The following is an 18,794-nucleotide window of genomic DNA, read 5'->3' on the forward strand; positions in this document are numbered from 1 at the left end:
GCTCTTTTTTACTACCACATCATCATGAGAGACAAGCCACGCTAATACACTGCAAACACTGTTTCACAGGAGCTCTCTCTCAATGGCAGGAGCAGGCACTCATGTTTCTCGGGCGCCAATGATACCAAAGCGTTTTAAACAACTCCAAAGCACCCTGCTGTGACCGATTTCTGTGAAAGAGCTCAATATTGTCCCCTACCAAACCTTACTGCAGAGTTTAGGATAAAATTAGTGAGAGAGAACATAAAGAAGTCCTCGTCAGTCAGTAGGGTGTTTTAACTTTTTGAGTACTATGAAATAGTTTGTTAAAGTTTATTAGAATGCGGCTGTAAATTGTCCTCACTGAGTTTGGCCAAAAAACCCCCCACAACATTAGCCCTTTAGAAAATACAAATGAACAACATGGAGGATGTCTGAAGGAATAAAACTTCAATGCACTGCAAATACAGGACTCTGTGTAGTTACTGTGAGATATGGACAGCCCTGCTTTTGAATGGCGTCTATCATAAATTCAAATCCAGAAGAGAATGTCATATTCCTGTGTCAGTTTGCAAGGGTTAATTCTCCAGAAAACTTGAGAGAACCTGATGGAGGAGAACCTGGCCCCCTTGAAACATGGCTGTCTGCCCCTCTTTAAGTCAGATTTACATGGATGCCAAGTATTGGGGGAGGAAGGGGGGAAGAGATGGAGCAATAGCCTAATACATCCAATCATGCATGCTGCACATTCTGCAAGCCTTAAGTTTTCTTTAGTCTTCATTTTTGTATTGGCTTTTAATGGGATTTATGTTTACAACAAAACACATTTTACAACAGTGGAGTCAACATTAGCTGTGGCTTGAAAAAAAAAAACAAACAAAAAAAAAAAACAACAGAGAACTCGCACATTACCGTTGTTGCAGATGGTCAGTTTATATGAGTGTTCCAAAACAGTCACATGACCATGTTAACTCTGTGTCAAGGGACTCTGCTCTCATCCTTGATTGTCTTTTTTTTTTTTCATTGAGAAAAGCACTATTTCTCTTTTTTTCCTCTCTTTGGGAGAATATGCTTGCCAGCATGTTTTGAACCGCTGAATGCCATAAATATAGCTTTCACTTATTATGTAGCATATCTGTTGTGTAGTAAATCACTGGAATCCATGAAACCATGGAAACTGTATAATAAACTTTGTATATCAGGACTGTCTGCTGGGTAGTGTTTTTACTTGTGTCCAGCAGGTGGCACATTTGGGCAACTTCAAAGTGTTTCTGCATGCTCTAAGAGCCCAAAAAAACAAAACAAAACCTTCAACAACAGTTAGCATTGGACTGCTTTCTGTGGGGAAATCACAAATCTATCTCAAATCACAGGCCTTCCTCCCAAGTTGACTGGATCTGTAATCAGTCTCCTCAATGGAACAAACATCATTTTCCAACATGCATTGTTTTTTTGGGGGGGGGGGGACACATAGCATATGAAATTGTACTGTTTCATCAGTCGGTGTTTGGTCTGCTACAGTTATTTTCCTCATAACTGAGCCTACAGTTATTTTCCTCACGTTTAAGTGAAAATGAAGAATATGAGCAAATGATGTATGAGGACGAGAGTAAAACCCTAGAGTAAAACCCATGACAATACTCATGTTGAGTGGAAAACATATACACAAACACACAAAATTAAAAGACTCCTGAAGGTTTTAGGGCTAAATGGCTCAACATACACCAGTCCGACCTGTCGTCCAGCTGTCTTTCTCAGTCTCTTCAAAACATCACACGCACATGCACAGGACACTGTGAAGGATAGTGTGATGGGTTAGGCTCAGTTATGCAGAAACATACCAAAATAACAGCTATGCCTTTTCCTCTCCCCTCATACCCTCTCCTCCCCTCCCCTCTGCTCATACGAATATCTGATTTTAGAAAGAGGTCACTGGGAATACCAGTGATAAGACTGCTGCGAACTGAGCATGAAAAATTGCTCTGTGAGCTCTCTCCATTTTCTACAGTTTTGTTTGCAGCTGATGTTAAAAGCGAGGACAAGGTGATGCTTCATGTGGGCCTTGCTTGTCCGTTCCCTGTGGTAATTACAGATAATGATGAAAATGACTCTGATGCAGATGGATGACGTGTGTGTGCTACATATGGGGCTGTACACATGTAAACAATGTATAGTTAGCGCCGCCAGAAAAATGCCAATCAGATCCACTCACAATGACAGACGGTAATTGTGATTCATAACAGCCTGCGTCTCTGTGAGTCAGTAGTCTGTGATGGATGATGCCAAAGCACAATGTCCCTTTATTCTTGACTGATGGCAAATAGCAACTGCTGTTTGTTAAAGCAGTGTTTACCAGCCCCAGACATGGGGACCAGTAGGTAGTTCATTATAATTAATACCAGCCTGCTAGACCTGAGAAGTCAAGGGCTCCGTAATGAGTAGATAAGCTGAGACCAGCATGATAATGCTGGGTTACAGCTGAAATTGTGCTGGAGCTGAGTACCACTGAGTTAAAGTTGATCCACTGGTCATTACTTATGTGATTCTGTTCATGTGTGTGTGTGTGTGTGTGTGTGTGTGTGTGTGTTTCTGTCTGTGTCTCTTTACTCAGGAACATACAAGTCTCCTAAAAATAGCTTCAAAAGCAAAGCAGGCTGCCCTGTCCTTGACACACACACACACACGCGCACGCACACACACACACACACACACACACACACACACACACACACACACACACAGAGAGTTACTGAAAGAAACTGAAATGGGCTTATTGATGTTTGATTTTCTGCAACACCAAACCCAAAGGTGACATTTGTCTGAGGTTTCCCTGAGTAATTGTTGAGACATACTACTTTCTCTCAGTGAGTTAGAGCTTAAATCATATTTCTCCTTCAGATTCTTGATTATTCATGTAGATTATTCATAAAAGAGTGCACAACTTTCTTCAGTTTCAAAAGTACAAGATGCTATGGACTGTCAAAGCCCCCCCACACTCACACACACACACACACACACACACATACACTCCACCTTCCCTCACACTCTCTCAAAAAGCAGGATGCTATGTTTTGACTTGTATTTTGATTTGACTGTTGTGGCCTGTAAAGCCCCTTGAGACTGTAAACAGTGATATTGGGCTCTAAATAAACTTGAACTTGAACTTGAACTATGTACTACCAGGGGTTTTGATCTTATGTACCAACATGGGCCTGAGGTGAACATGTAAAAAATTCAGTAAATTCAGAAACAAAAACTGTGTTTTTTTGTTTGTTCGTTTGTTTTGTAATCCCACATAACATTATAATCAAAATATAAAATGCCTCAGTGAAATAAAATTTAACAGCGTTCACTTTTTACTGGGTGCAATAATGCACCCTATCCAGTGCTTAACACTGCCAACAAAAAATACAAATAATAATAATAATAATAATAATAATAATAATAATAAGTTTATTTAGAGCCCAATATCACTATTTATAGTCTCAAAGGGCTTTACATGTCTATAACAAAGTCAAATCAAACTTATATCATGCATAAGTTCAAGAAAATAGATAAGTCTTTAGTCTCACTTTAAAGGTATTGAGAGAGTTTGCTTCCCTAACTTCTGTAGGTAAACCATTCCAGAGGAAGGGATAGCGGTAGGAAATGGCTCGGTTGCCAGCAGACTTCTTTTTAACTCTTGGAATGAGTCCAGAATCTTGAGAGTGCAGGGTGCGAGGTGGGTTATAGGGTGTAATTAAGTCAGACAGGTAGGAAGGCGCAAGCCCATGTAAAATTTGATATATTAATAATATGTTAAAATCTGCCCTTGCATGAATTGGGAGCCAATGAATGGAAGCCAGGACAGGGGTAATGTGATCAGACTGGAGATACATGTGGAACTAAAGAAGACTCTGGAAACCATGGAGGAACTGAAGAATCCGATGGCACTGGAGACTCGAGTGGCACTTAAGACCGGGGAGAAGCCACGAACATTCAAGCTGCACCCCACTTGGTGTAGGCTTAAAATAAATCTGTTGACATTGGAGAAGGACCAGGAAATACTAGAGATCAGGGACTGGAGCACATCCAACAGGGACTGGTAACAGGCCTGGAGGAACTGGTGACAGGACAAGTGACAGGACTGGAGGTACTGGCCATGGAAAGTCTGGCACACAGAAAGGCCTGTTGAAACTGTAAGCGGCAGGCCTGGCAGGCAATAACAAGTCTGGTGCGACTGAAGGCGTCAGGAGATGGAGGTGGCTTAGCTGACAGGGTTGCAGGAGCTGGAGGCAGACTGGCCGACTATAGTGGAGGGACTAGAGACCTGGGCATGCCTGCAAATGCCAACCCAGGCAAAGCAACTGGACACTGGGGCAGAGCTGCCGGCAACATGGGCAACAGGACTAGAGAGTGGGGCAGAGTGGGCAGATGGACTGCAGAGGCTGGAAACCCTTCAGGAGACTCAGGAGGAAGCCCAGTAGGATTGGGGGACTCAGGATGCAGCGTGGGAAGAACAGGTAACAGAACAGATGGAGACAGGACCTTTGTCCTTATTTCCTTAATGATCAATACTCATTTGTAAAACTAGAGTATTGAACTGTAATTTAACGTTTCAACATGGATTTTATCAATTATTACAAAATAGAAGTAAACAGAAGTAAACTCTCTTTTTTTCCAAAGGAAAGCTTTATAATTGTACATATTTATTTACATGTATTTACTTGTATTTCTACATGGAAAACAAAATAGTATTATCGATTAAACTCCTCAAACCATAATACACACAAAAAAGCTTGCCAGAATCTGATTTGATTTGGATGCTAGTACTCTTCATGGTCCTTCAAAGGTCTGTTGCTACCAGCAATATTTCTAAGGACAATGCCCACATACTGCAAGTAGGTTTAAAAAAATCCACAGCTTTCAACATAAAAAATGTAGTATAGCAATCAGTAATAACCCCGTATTGGGTGTTTGGGCGCCACAGCAGAAAAGTCACCATGGAGACACAGATTTGTATTCCAGTAGCAGTGCTTACGGTTTAGGGAGGATTTTCACATGGATGTAACTGACAGTGTTCACAGGTGTGAAGCTGGAAGGGTATCTTGTCCTTTTCACTGTGATCCCACCTCCCACTGGTTGGTCAGAGGTGCCCAATTAGTGACGGGCAGATCCAGGGAATACAGAGGGAACCTCCATGTGTACTATGGCCTCCCAGAAAAAGTTTCTGATATTTTGCAAAATGTCTATGTATTGTTCAGGCATAAGAGTACTGAATTTAAACATATTTAACCTTTTTATTACATTTAAAACATATTTCTTAATAGACTTTCATCTTGATAGAATGGTAGTTTCTGCTGATTTATAATCTTCGGAACTGTTTCTCTTGTAAATGTAAATGACTGAAATATTTTGGTTCTGACATGTAACATGAAATCTAAGGCAGTTTATTCTGATTTTAAAGGGCTTCTTTTTTTTAACCTTTCTGTACTTTCTTTTTCATGATTTTTTCCCCAAAAACTGTGTTATTTGAGGATATTCATAAAATGTAAAAAAAAACAACAAAACTTTGCATTTTTAATGAAATCTACTGGAAAATGTTGCTTCAAAAACTTCCTAAGGATTAGCGGTAGTAGTAGTAATTGTAGTAGTAGTAGTAGTAGTAGTAGTATAAATGTCTATATACAGTTATTTGCATGCGCATGGGCATTTATACTACTAATTGGATTTAATGCAGTAAGAACCCAGTAATTAAGCAGCATGTTCCACCACACATAAAAAAAACTGAGGAACATGAAAGGAATGCAAGATGTGAAGCTGATGAAGTGGTTATAACGAACAAAATGGCTCCAGAAATATCAATCTCAGGTCGAGTTTAGAGGTTAAATTTTGGTCACTGTAATTATCGGCGAAATTATATGTGATAATGTATGTGAGTATGTGAATGCCTTCATTGATTGAACATTTTTTTTTCTCTTCCTTACAGCTCCTTAGTATGAATTACAAATGAAATTTAGGGTGACAAACTACATCAGACATGATTACATTCAGGAGATAAATCAAGGAAATGCCTGTTCATTTAAGGGAATCGTAAAAACAACACTGTCACATTCTGAGAGATGAAGCGTCAGAGTGGAGGAGGCCCAGAGTGCTTTGGGTATGGATGGAGCACATGAGTGTGGTATTGCTGCATTGCCACAGGGTTAAAAGGTCCTCCGATGAATTAGATGATGCCTGTGTGTTTTCATTTTGTGTTTGAGTGAAAGGCTGCCCTTTTCTCCAGGCAACAGCTGCCCCCCTCTCTCTCTCTCTCTCTCTCTCTCTCTCTCTCTGTGTATGTATAAGCATGCTTACAGAGAAAGGACAACAGGGAAGGTGGGGGGAGAGAGGAGAGAGTGACTGTATACAAGAGGACAAGAAAAGGAAAGAAAAGAAAGTGGGGCTAGAGGAGAATGCACTCAGACACTCTGAAACGAAAATCACAGAGGAGGACGTCACTCTCAGCCTCTCAGGATCAGCACTGTAAGAATTAAATTAGTGAACCTCATGTTTTACCAAAAGAAATACCCACAGATAGTCAGTAATGGCGTTAGAACTGCATGCAGCCGCTAAGCCTCATCCATCCACCTCTTTCTCTTAAGAGTGAAGAGGATGACCTTTCCTTTTATCGTTTCAGTCTTAAACTCTTAAGAAAGAGAAAAAATGCACTTATAGACAAGGCGAAGAAGAGGAGGTTCCTTTGAGTGGATAAACTACAATAGAGTAGAAGAATAAAAAGCTTGAGTCATCACAGTATGTTTTCCAGCATCCTTCCTTCTTTCAGGCTCCTGGGCTTTTTGCTGTGTCTTCAGACTCCTCAAGGTAAAAAAAAAAAAAATTCACTCCATTCTTTCTCCTAGTGTTTTCCTAGTAGATGCTGTGTAAAGTTGTTGCTGTTGTTACAAAAAGTAATAAAACCTGCACTTTTAGGATTTACAGGTGAACTGGATTTTTAGCTGAACTTTTGCTTCATCTCAGCAGTATAAATTATGGTTATAGCTATAACCAAAATCACACATTCTGCAACCTGGTCTGACGGGAACTCTGCCAATAATTGATATTTCAATAATCTTAAAAAATGTCCCTGGAAGTGCACAGAGATACAGATTTAAAGAAAAAACACACATTTTCCTGCAATGCAGTATTATTATGATTTTATTTAAACTTTTATTTAATTTTAATTAATTATCTGTGGGTATAAGAAAAGTTTCTGAATAGATAGTTAATATTACACACAAAGCTGCTCCAGTGGTGTTATTTTTATCTTTTATTTGATTGGTTGGCAATAGATTAGTCTTAAAATGCATTGTGTTATCAAGGGGGATATCAATCATTGACATCTGATGAAGGAATGGTCGTTATATTGACAGCTATGTGAAGCATTCTTACATATCTTATTATGATGCAGTTTTACTTTTTTTAAGGAAAGTAAATATCATTGGTCAGCCTTGCTTTTATTTGTATGCTTAAAGTGACACAAACATGAAGAACTGCACTTTGTCAAATTGATTTCTCAAAAGGATACAAAAAAAGGAACTTGTGTTTACGCCATGAGTGCACAGAGCTTTAATAGTGTTTCATAGCATCTCTGATCATATCTCAGCATCTCTGAAGATGGATAGTCTTTGAGCTGAAGTTATGTTACTATTATCCCATTTTAATCAACCCAAAGAGAGATATGGATGGAGAGAGAGAGAGAAAGAGAGAGAGAGGGAGGGAGGGAGAGAGAGAGAGAGTGAGGAATAAGGTAGGACAGTTGTGTAAATATGAAACCCTCTGGATTAAATCCATTCAGCAGCAAGTGGTGGATCAATGACATATGAATCTGAATGGCTGTCCAGTGCATTAGGAGATTGAAGTACACTCTAAATGTTCTTGCTGTGCAGTGGTATGCTTTTTCCTTCAAAAGCTTTTCAAAATGCACTTTGCAATCAATTCAGCATTGTGTATGGTAGTATTGTTATGGTAATGATACACATTTATGTCTATATGTCTCTCCCGCCACATCCATGATCCTCTTTCCCGTCATGTTTCTCTAACCATCCTTTTCTTTTCCTCAACCATCTTGTCCTTTATTATCTCTCTTTGTTTTTGACTCCTTTTCATTCATCATTCATTCATTCAATCCATCCTCTGTGTCTTCTCCTTTTCCTCTGTTCTGTTTCTCATTCACTCCCACCTTTTTTCCTTTTTTCTTCTGCCATTCTTGTCACCCTTATCTGTTGCCTTTCTCACTCCTTTCTCTCCTCCTCCGTCACTCCTCTCTCTTTCTAGTCTCCAGTTGCACGAAGGTGAAGGCCCAGGTGGAGGACAAGCTGCTAAGGACTCTGTTTACAGGCTATAATAAACTGGCTCGCCCTGTGCCGAACATCACCGATGTGGTACTCGTTCGCTTTGGCCTCTCCATTGCCCAGCTTATTGATGTGGTGAGAAACACAAGGCCAACATCTCCTATGGGCCTGAACAAAAGCCAGAACAAATGAAAGGCTGTTCCCATTACTTTCTCAGTATGGTCTGTTTGTGGTGATTGAGGTGACAATTGATGCTTTATGACAGAAGTGAGTTGTGTGCCTCGTTGTTATTGTAAGGTAGTAGCTGTTTGCATAAAATGATCCCCCTGATCTGATTCACAGGATGAGAAAAACCAAATGATGACCACAAATGTGTGGGTGAAGCAAGTAAGTGGTTTCCCTTTCAAATGAGTCACAATTTTCCATTGCTCTGTATGAATCATCGCTATGTTGTTATTAATCATGTGAAATATCTGCAATTTGTATCAGGAATGGAATGACCACAAGCTTCGCTGGAAACCTGAAGACTATGACAACATCACCTCCATGAGAATCCCAGCTCACTTCATATGGAGGCCAGATATAGTGCTCTACAATAAGTATGTATAGACAGATATTAAATTCCCAGTTATTCTAACAGTCGAGGGTCAAAAATAAAGCCGCAGGGGGGGTTCCTGTGCCATCTGTCTTTGGCTCTGTCTTGCAACTCAGTGTTACTGAATGTTAGAAGCCTTGTGATACAGGACTCCTTTCAGTGTTCCTGAGAACCTACAGCTCTGAGCAGTTTCCTGTTTTAGTCTTCTCTCTGTTCTATCCCACTCCGTTCAGCTTGTCGAACACTACGTGATGAACTGATGAGTGGAAGCAGGTATGTTCAAGCAGGGACAGTCCTAAGATGTGCCTTGTGTTCTCCGGAGCAGGATTCGGAAACATTGGTTTAATTAATGCATTATGAAATCAATATGTCAGTAGCCCCAAATAACTTAAGTATCCTGCTTTGTGTTGAATTTATCTTTAATTAATTTATAGGCTAAGAGTGAAGCTATTACCATAAGTGCAATGTAAATCATCTATAAACATTATGGATAATTTGCTGTATAAAATGAATATTTGATTGGAAATGGGATTCCTCTGAGAGTCTTTGTTACTCTAATAATGCAGATGTCAGAATCAGGTGCTCGTGTAAAATATTCAAGAGCAGTAAAGCACAAGAACAATAAAGCAATCAGTCTAGGAAGCCTAGGGATGACTCACATAACCAGATTCCCCATGTTAGTGTTGGTTTCATCTGCACGTCCACTCTCTCCAGTGCAGACGGGGACTTTACCGTGACTCACCTGACCAAAGCTCAGCTCTTCCACAACGGCCAGATCATCTGGATCCCACCTGCCATCTACAAGAGCTCCTGCAGCATTGACGTCACCTTCTTTCCCTTCGACCAGCAGAACTGTACCATGAAGTTTGGCTCCTGGACCTATGACAGGGGCAAAATCGACCTGGTCACCATGGGCAGCAATGTAGACCAGGTGGACTACTGGGAAAGTGGAGAGTGGGCTTTGATAAGTGCCATGGGCACCTACAACATCAAGAAGTACGAATGCTGCCCTGAAGTGTACGCTGACATCACCTATTCCTTCATTATTAAGCGGTTGCCTCTCTTCTATACCATTAACCTCATAGTTCCTTGCCTGCTAATCTCCTGCCTGACCGTCCTGGTTTTCTATCTGCCATCTGACAGTGGCGAGAAGGTCACACTCTGCATCTCTGTGCTCCTCTCGCTCACCGTCTTCCTTCTGCTTATCACCGAGATCATTCCATCCACCTCATTGGTCATTCCGCTCATTGGCGAATACCTGCTCTTCACCATGATATTTGTCACTCTTTCCATCATCATCACTGTCTTTGTGCTTAACGTTCATCACCGAGCCCCACAGACCCACTCAATGCCTCACTGGGTTCGACATCTCTTCCTGGATGTGGTGCCCCGCTTTCTGTTCATACAGCGCCCCCCAGTGCTCTGCAAGAGCGACCACAAGAAATCTGTTGATTTCCAGAGAAGGAAAAGATTGACAAGCAGCCAGTCCTCTGAGAGGGATGACAGAGAGGTAGAGCTGGCTTGTTCTGGTTCCCAAGATGGGCTCTCAGACCCCTGCTTCCAGCACGTCCCATCTCTGTCCCTGGAGCAACCGTCGTGGGTGCATCCCTCTCTTGGGCCATCCTCCAGTCAGTGCACTGTGTTCCTGGAGGAATCTTCTGTCTTCCCTCCAGACCTTTCTACACCCTCCCCCCGAAATGCAAAAAACCACCTCAGTCGGGAGAGGGTTCGAAGCCGGGCCAAGGTACGCTCACTCAGCGTGCAGTATGGTCCCGGAGAGAAGGAGCGTGATACAGCTCGTCCACGTTACCGCTCCCGGAGCATCCAGTACTGCTGTCTGCATGAGGAGCCTCTGAAACAGGCAGTGAGCAATGGGAGGAGGCCTTCTGTCTTCCAGCATCCCCCTCTGAAAGAAGAGGGCCCCCCTGGCAGCATTCCCATCCTGTGGGGGGGTAAAGGCGCCATACCCGAAACGAAACCGGTTCCAGATGTGATTGACAGTAAAACGCAGCCTGCTCTTGTCTTGTCTCCCTCTGTGAAACAAGCTATTGAAAGCGTGCAGTACATTGCGGATCACTTAAGAGCAGAGCATGCTGACTTTGCTGTAGGTATATTTTTTAATACTGCTTTTTTCCCAATTACCATAAAATCTCTGTATAAGTGTTCAGTAGGAGCAGTGGTTATAAACTGTCAAAATGGTGGAAATAGTAATCTTGGGAAAAGATACAAAAAGATTTATTAAAGTTGCAGTAATATTCGTAAGGGAAAAATGGCTCTGTAACTGTATTAAAAGTTGTGGTAATATAGTTTTTCTTTTGCAAAATTTATGAATGGGTTTTGTGAAAAGTTATAGTCACGAGTATATACTGACGTGGTACAGCACAACGCATAATGGCCACAGTACAAGTCATTCACCATTGTATCCATTTGTCTTTGAATGGGTCCTTAAACAATAACTGGCATAACATAACTTTTGTCTGAGCATCCACTTTAGTAAACTAGTATTCCAGAAACTGTCATGCAACAAGAGATTTTATGCCTGTTTACTCACAGAACAAGACCTATTCTGACAGAAACCAAAATCTGGACATTTATTAATTTTACTTTCCATATGACATATGGAGAACCATAAATGCAAAATACCTTTTTGTCAATGTCACAGGTCCTCTCTTGTTTTTCAGGTTAAAGAGGAGTGGAAGTATGTGGCCATTGTTATCGATCGCATCTTCCTGTGGATGTTCATTCTGGTGTGCATTCTGGGTACTGTAGGGCTTTTCCTTCCTCCCTGGTGGGCTGGAATGATATAGCTCAAAATTTTGCAAACTACAAATGTTTAAAATGTAGAAATGAGAAAAAACAGGTGTCTACAGGTGCTTCGGGCACACAGGAAGTTCATTAGGTTTTCCACATTACTCCCTTTCCTTGAGTCCTCTGCCAAATATCACAGGGAAAAAAGAGAGACTGACTGAAGCCAAGCGGGGAAATGAGTCTACACTATCCAAATAAATATTTCATTGGTTGTTCTGTCATCCTGGAGTCGGAGGCAGCATGATCCCTTCATCGCCATACATTACATCACTGCTCAGTAGAAAGATTTACTGAATTAAAAGATAATGATGGATTATTTTACTCAAATAGCTATACCTGACATTATGACTATTAACATTTAGGATGTCCTATGTAATGTGTCATTGACTCTATGTGAGATTATTAGACTAGATTTTTGTGTTAGATCATTCAGCAACTAGATTTTTGTGTTAGAGTTTCATACTTGGAACAACTCTCTCAAAAACAATTAAACATGGACAATAACTAGTTGTTTCTGCTTTTTTGTTGTTTGTAAATGCACACACACACACACACACACACAAAATGTGACTCACCCCTATAGGCACATGTCCATAGGCTCTAGGTGTAAAGACAATTAGATGAATCAGTCTTGTGTAAAGATGCAATATGTAAGATATGGGTATGTTTGTGGTTGGTGTGTCTATGTTTTTTTACTTGGCAGACTGAACTAATTCTGCTGAGGTAGTATGAAAAGTGAACAGTGCCATTCTTTTGTAATCTCAGTCTTTCAGGAGCTGTATAGTAACCCAATCACTGAACACTGAGAGCCACTGTAACAGCATGAAGGTTACAAAGTTTAATCTTACTGCTTGTGAATGCTCCTCTAGTTTGCTTTAATTCTGCTTACTTATATAACCATTACGACGTCAAAAGCAATATTTTGTTAAAAACTACAATTCCCACGATGCACCACGCTTGCCAGCAACTTCCTAGCAAGTGTTTACAAGCTGACTTAAGCTAAGATGACTGGACAGTGCACTGTTTTGTATTCCCACAAAGAAGAATTACATTGAATCACTTTCCAGCTTTATTGATCAGCTAATACTCTTTGGGACGTCACTGTGTAGACTTATAACTAGTCTAATATTTAACCTGCTATTTAGGTATCCCTCTACTTCAAAAGAAAGCTAGCTAGGTTAGCTAAAGAAGGCAGCATAGTGATGCTAATAAATGTCAGCAAACTAGGTCGTGTTAAGATGTGAGTTTGTGGACGTCGTATCAATTTTCTGGACAAAATGTACACACTGTTATCTGGTTTTTACAAATATATGTTTCAGAAGGATGAGTACTGCATTTTGATTCTTGGACTCGACAATGCAGGAAAAACGGTAAGTTGGCTTATAGCATTGTCAATTCTGTTGTCAAACAGCTTTCTTTGAGTGCTAATCATCTAACTAACCACAGTTATGGTTAAGTTGAAACTAGTCACATCGCTCCCAAGATAACTGTTCCTATCGGTGAATGTTTCCAGAAATTCTTTCAGAAAAAGTCACTGTTGTTCCGTTCCGTATGTTCCGTTTATTCCTCAGACTTTCTTGGAACAAACGAAGACTAAGTTCAGTAAGAACTACAAAGGAATGAATCTGTCTAAAATCACCACTACCGTTGGATTAAATAGTAAGTAAATGTCTCAAACTACACATTTAACAGAAATACAATATTGCATTCACTATTGCTAATTTTCGACGCCATGATTGTTCGCACAGTTGGCACTATTGACGTCGGTAAAGCGCGACTGATGTTCTGGGATCTCGGAGGACAAGAGGAGTTGCAGTCATTGTGGGATAAAGTAAGAGCCGCTACCATATATTCCAGTCTTATGTTAGTTGTGAATGCGGAACAATATGTGTTGTAGCATAAGTTTTATAGCCTAATACTTACTGAACACATCCTAAGCAACAGAATTCGCCGTCACATCTTAGGTTTGAAAAGCAAGTCTTTCAAGTCCGTAAGTTAAGGTTTTACCTTGTTCAATCACATCTTTACCTCTCTCTTACCTCAGTATTATGCTGAGTCCCACGGTGTCATATACGTCATTGACTCCACAGATGAAGAGAGATTGACAGAGTCAAAAAACGCTTTTGGTGAGTCAGTGAGTGTTTTTATGGATGCTGAATACTCTTTATATTCGTTTGTGTTAAAAGACATTGCTTTGTCCCTTTGAGTGCTCATTAGGTCACGTTTGTTTTGAAAGTTTGTGAACATTGTCATATCTCTCTCTCCTTTTCTCTGCTGCAGTCTGATCAAACTTAAACTATCTCTTAGAACGCCTGTGACAAACATACACTGAAACAAACCGTCGGGTTTGTTTGAGGTCCCAGTTGTTGAAATGAAGTCTCTTTTTATTTTTCAGAGAAAATGATCAGCAGTGAAGCACTAGAAGGAGTCCCTCTCCTTGTACTGGCAAACAAACAAGATGTAGAGGTAGGCCTGTGCTCTATGTTCCACCCCATTCAACATCTGTGTTATGTTAGAAGCTGCAAATATTTCTTATGGTGATGTTCATAAAGCAGATGTCATAAAACTCATTGGCAAAATTTAATGTCCTGCTTTTATAGTTAGTAAAAGCTATATTTGGACATACAGGGGTTGGACAAAATAATGGAAACACGTGATATTTCAAGACCTATAAATTTGCTGACGTTTAGACATTAATATGATTCCCAGTGATGTGTAAATCTTATGTGTATAGACTGCAGACATCCTGTGCTTTATGTATTACCCAAGATTTTTCTTTTTGTAGAGGTCTGTGTATTAGTATAAGTCAAAATGTGTGACTTTTCAGACTTCCAAAGAGGGCAAATTGTTGGAGCGCGAATGGCTGGCGCTTCAGTAACAAAAACTGCTGAGTTGTTTAACGTATCAAGAGGAACTGTTACTAAAGTCATGATAGCATACCGAAAACTAGTCCTGGGAAGTGTAACTCTGGACGGAAGCCAAAACTCTGTGAACATGACTGCAGAGCACTAAAGCGCATTGTGTCAAAAAATCAAAGAACCATAGCTACTAAAGTGACTGCAGAGCTAAACCAACATCTTGCTAACCCAGTATCAACCAAAACAGTTTGTCGAGAGCTCAATGCAGCTGGATACCATGGAAGGGCTGCCATTGCCGAACCTTTTCTTTCCCCAATCAATGTTCAAAAGTGCCTAAAATGGTGCAAAGACCATCAGAAGTAGACAATGGACCAGTGAAAGAACGTCATCTTCTCTGACGAATCATCCTTCACGCTTATTCCTTGTTCAGGATGAATTTACGTATGGAGGAAGCCAAAAGAAGTCCTTGATTTCGATTGCCTGACCCCAACTATTAAGCATGGAGACAAATATCCTCTAACAGGTATTTGTCAATTTTTGATGACCAAATTCACCCAATGGTCCAAACGCTCTTTCCAAATGGCGGTGCCATTGTTCAAGATGATAATGTGCCAATTCACACTGCTAAAATCTTCGAACATGAAGAGCACAACAGTGAAGCTGAACACGTGGATTGGCCCCCACAATCACCAGATCTTAACATAATCGAAAATCTTGTATAATGTAAAAAAATCCAAAAATGTATATTTTGGAGCAGCAAGTAAGCCACTTACCTCCACCATCATTTCTGAAAGAGCTGGAACAGGTTTTGCTTCAGGAATGGAGTAAAATTCCCTTAGCCACTGTCCAAAAGTTGTACTAATCTATTCCTCGACGTAATGAAGCAGTTATTGCTGCCAAAGGAGGACCAACTCGATCTTAAATAATAAAACTGTTATTTAACATGGTGTTTTCATTATTTTGTCCAACCCCTGTACATGCCCTGTACTATGTATTTATTAATCGATTGATTGTAAACACAAATAAATATACCCATTGTCAGTGTTAAAGGAGATGTAGGCTATGAATTAGTTGAGGGTTCTACTGGTTTTAAATGCTGCACAGTGGGGTCAAGTCGGTTAAGCGAGGCCCCTTCTATAGGTGACAGAGGGTTTTTGTTGCTTGTTTGCAATTTGCTAACTACTTAGATCCTTCAGTGCTAATCCCTGTGTACTATGAGTCCAGACTACATTAGCCATCTTTTTTTGTGAAATTTTGTACTACAATCTTCTCTCTGCCAGAACTGTCTGTCTGTGCCAGACATTAAAACAGCCTTCAGTGACTGCGCCCCAAAAATTGGCAAACGAGACTGTCTGGTCCAGCCGTGCTCTGCAATAACAGGGTAAGGGCCTTTTTTATCCAACTCCCTGTGGCTCTCTCAGACTCATCATTTTGGAAGATATCTACAAACATTGAAGGGAAATACAAATGCAGCGTGGGTTTTTTTTTTTTTTGTTAGTGGAAACAGACAGGTTAAATATATGTAAATAAATGAATAGTTATCTCATTTCACCTACAGCCTTTAGATTATTGTGATTTTTCATAAGTAAGCACAAGCTGTGTTCTGCATGGTAAAAATGTGTATAGACTATGCTTTATAATAAAAAAAACCTCAAAGTGTTCACAAATGCTGTTTGTTTGTTTTTTTCAGTTGGGTATTTTGAAGCAATGGTGACTTAGAATAATTAAATTAAAGTTGGGTGGCAGTGTTTGATGGTGGCATTAATCGAAATAGTTGTATTAAAGAGAAGTAAATAAGTGAGAAAGAAAGTAAGAATTCCTGTGTGTGATGTGTCTGGTGTGTGTTTTTCTTCCCACAGGGAGGGAGTTAATGAGGGCATCGAATGGATGGTGAAATGTGTGATCAGGAACATTCATCGTCCACCCAGACACAAAGACATCACATAGACCTACAAAAAAAAAAAGAACTTCCAACAGAGTGTGTGAGTGTGTGTGTGTTTGTATGTGTGTATTTGTGTGTGTGTGTGTTCGTCTTTATAGTGACAAAGATGTAGACAATACTTTAAAATATCTGAACTGAAACATGACTGCACATCTCTGTACCTGAGGATGACGTTTGTTCTCTGATCTTAATTGTAGTCTTAGATCAGCATCTAACTGGAGACTGGTAAACTGAACATCAGGCTAATTGATTACCTTTCACATGACTGTTAGTGATACATTAAAGATACAATGACATTAATTATGAACTCAAAAGTAAATTTAGATATCAGTCTTTTGTTTGGTGAAAATTTTCTCCTGTTCTCTTTTGTGAGCAGTTGCAACACTTCTGTTTTGGTTTGTTTGTGTTTTTTCTTTCATTTTTCTTCCTTCCTCTCTATTAAAGATGTTGAGCTGTAACAGATTTTTGTGTGAACTCAATAAAGACCACTTTGATAAAACATGATGCTGGTGAGGACGGTGTGCATGAAATGAACTGTAAGCAGTCTGGTGTGACTCATATATATACTGACCCGCATGAGACTGCAGTGCTCTTCATTTAGTCCATCCACAGGAGGGATGGACAGACTTTTCATCTCTGTCTCTGTCTCTCCCCCTCTCTCTCTCTCTCTCTCTCTCTCTCTCTCTATATATATATATATATAGAAACACACACACACACATATATATATATACATATATAAATAATTCCCCTCTTGTCCTGCGCAGTATCTTAGCTGTTCCTAAGGCTGTGCTCTTCTGCACAGAGATCTCAGATGTTCTTCCTGGGATCTGCTGGTGCCACTCACCCAGTTTAGGGGTCACAGCTCTGAGTGTTCCGATTACCACGGGGACCACTGCTACCTTCACCTTCCACATCTTTTCTAGCTCTTCCTTCAGCCCTTGGTACTTCTCGTGTTCCTTCTTCCTGGTGTTGTTGTCACTTGGGACTGCTAAGTATCAGGGTAAATGCCACTGAGATTCCATGAGAATGGTGTAATGCCATTGTGCCTCTTTATAACACAGTCCCGCAGCAAAGAAAAAGGTATATATGTGGTGTGTGTATGTGTGTGTGTGTGTGTGTGTGTGTGTGTGTGTGTGGTCTTTGCCTGGTCAGTGCAGGTTCAATGAGTGTGACTCAGCGTTTCTTGCCTATGTTCTTAGACAGGATTTGTAAAAGCTTCTATGCCCCCCTCTTCTCCCAAAGGACCAAGAATCTCTCTGCCATCTGCTTAAGACCATCATCAAAACTTAAAGAGCAGCCAGCCAACCTGGTCCAGCTGTAAGCACGCTATCTCGCACATGAGTTCTTGCACCTTGCCAATAGGCTGTAGATGACCAGCCCTGATTCACTAGACCGTTACACTCGCATAATCCCAGAGCTCAGACAGGAACCTGAGCGGTCTTCACAGAGCAACCTGCTAATCTTAATGAGTCATTTAAATACATAGATTCAAGCTATTTGCAAGAGCTAGCCTCAGCATACGACTCTCATTCCTATCAACAGTGTGCCTTAATTGCACTGAATGTTTACTGAATATCCTTTTTAAGGCGGGTATTCCTCCTCTATGCAGTCCTCACAGCAAGCCATTAACCTGAACCAGTACGAAGCGGGTGATGCTGACTTTTTAATTTTTTTTTTATGGAGTAGTGCACTAACTTGAGAGAGCTCCCTGCACGCGATGCTTTAGACGAGGGTTTTGTGCATGAATTGTGTATGAAGTATTACATAATTGTGCACCACATGGGGAATTGGGGAAGAGTTGGAAACTAAAAATATGTTTTGGAAGCTTTAAAATGTGCAGTTATGCAGGTGAAACTGTGGTTGCTTACGTAAAATGCTTTGTATTATCGTATGTGTCACTGAAACATATCATGTCACCGACCTGTCAATGTATTTATTTATTAGTGGGAGACAGGGAATCAAAGGCCTTTCCTCATTCTGCTTTTGTTTCCTTGTATGAGGGACTTGAGCAAGGCCTCTACTGATGAGAGGATTTCGCCTTACTTTCATGTGGGGTGTCAACACTGGATCAATAGCTGATTGGAAATGTAAATATGCATTGTCTTTGTCATGAATATATTAGAACGACTGTCATCACAAAGTACCACTTAAAAAAAAATCAATATCTGTCCTGCACTAAGAAGACATCAGTGACAGACCAAACTGTATGGAGAACTGCAGAGTTCAGGATACACTGCACTGCATATTCATGTCACTCGATTAGACTAACAGGTATTTAGAGAAAGAGATAGAGAGAT

At 40.5% G+C, this 18,794-nt stretch overlaps 2 protein-coding genes across 3 annotated transcripts; both read left to right on the forward strand.

Moving 5' to 3' along the window:
- The first annotated feature begins 8,303 nt into the window (after positions 1–8,303).
- LOC115813946 (neuronal acetylcholine receptor subunit alpha-4) lies at positions 8,304–11,693 on the forward strand. The gene is made up of 6 exons (XM_030776639.1): positions 8,304–8,426; positions 8,634–8,678; positions 8,781–8,890; positions 9,601–10,691; positions 10,875–10,990; positions 11,568–11,693. The coding sequence occupies exons 2-6, from the start codon at positions 8,649–8,651 to the stop codon at positions 11,691–11,693; spliced, it is 1,473 nt and encodes a 490-aa protein (XP_030632499.1). The 5' UTR covers positions 8,304–8,426; positions 8,634–8,648.
- A 988-nt stretch (positions 11,694–12,681) lies between these two features.
- arfrp1 (ADP-ribosylation factor related protein 1) lies at positions 12,682–16,998 on the forward strand. 2 transcript variants are annotated; one of them, XM_030776640.1, is made up of 8 exons: positions 12,682–13,064; positions 13,266–13,353; positions 13,443–13,525; positions 13,739–13,820; positions 14,090–14,160; positions 15,833–15,933; positions 16,026–16,030; positions 16,363–16,998. In XM_030776640.1, exons 1-8 carry the CDS (start codon positions 12,972–12,974, stop codon positions 16,497–16,499), a joined length of 660 nt encoding a protein of 219 aa, XP_030632500.1. In that variant the 5' UTR covers positions 12,682–12,971; the 3' UTR covers positions 16,500–16,998. The 2 variants fall into 2 exon arrangements, with proteins under 2 accessions (XP_030632500.1, XP_030632501.1); XM_030776641.1 differs by lacking the exon at positions 16,026–16,030 and having other exon boundaries at positions 16,412–16,998.
- The last annotated feature ends 1,796 nt before the right edge of the window (positions 16,999–18,794 follow it).

Source organism: Chanos chanos, chromosome 6 (genome assembly GCF_902362185.1).
Source record: "Chanos chanos chromosome 6, fChaCha1.1, whole genome shotgun sequence".
Lineage (NCBI taxonomy): Eukaryota > Metazoa > Chordata > Actinopteri > Gonorynchiformes > Chanidae > Chanos > Chanos chanos.

What these genes read in the sequence shown, in the direction of transcription:
- LOC115813946 (XM_030776639.1), top strand. Translation starts at nt 8,649, where the DNA reads ATGATGACCACAAATGTGTGGGTGAAGCAA. An exon ending in GATATAGTGCTCTACAATAA is followed by an intron (nt 8,891 to 9,600) that starts GTATGTATAGAC and finishes CACTCTCTCCAG; the next exon opens with TGCAGACGGGGACTTTACCG. An exon ending in CAGAGCATGCTGACTTTGCT is followed by an intron (nt 10,991 to 11,567) that starts GTAGGTATATTT and finishes CTTGTTTTTCAG; the next exon opens with GTTAAAGAGGAGTGGAAGTA.
- arfrp1 (XM_030776640.1), top strand. Translation starts at nt 12,972, where the DNA reads ATGTACACACTGTTATCTGGTTTTTACAAATATATGTTTCAGAAGGAT. An exon ending in AGAGTCAAAAAACGCTTTTG is followed by an intron (nt 13,821 to 14,089) that starts GTGAGTCAGTGA and finishes TTTATTTTTCAG; the next exon opens with AGAAAATGATCAGCAGTGAA. An exon ending in CAAACAAACAAGATGTAGAG is followed by an intron (nt 14,161 to 15,832) that starts GTAGGCCTGTGC and finishes TCTCTCTGCCAG; the next exon opens with AACTGTCTGTCTGTGCCAGA.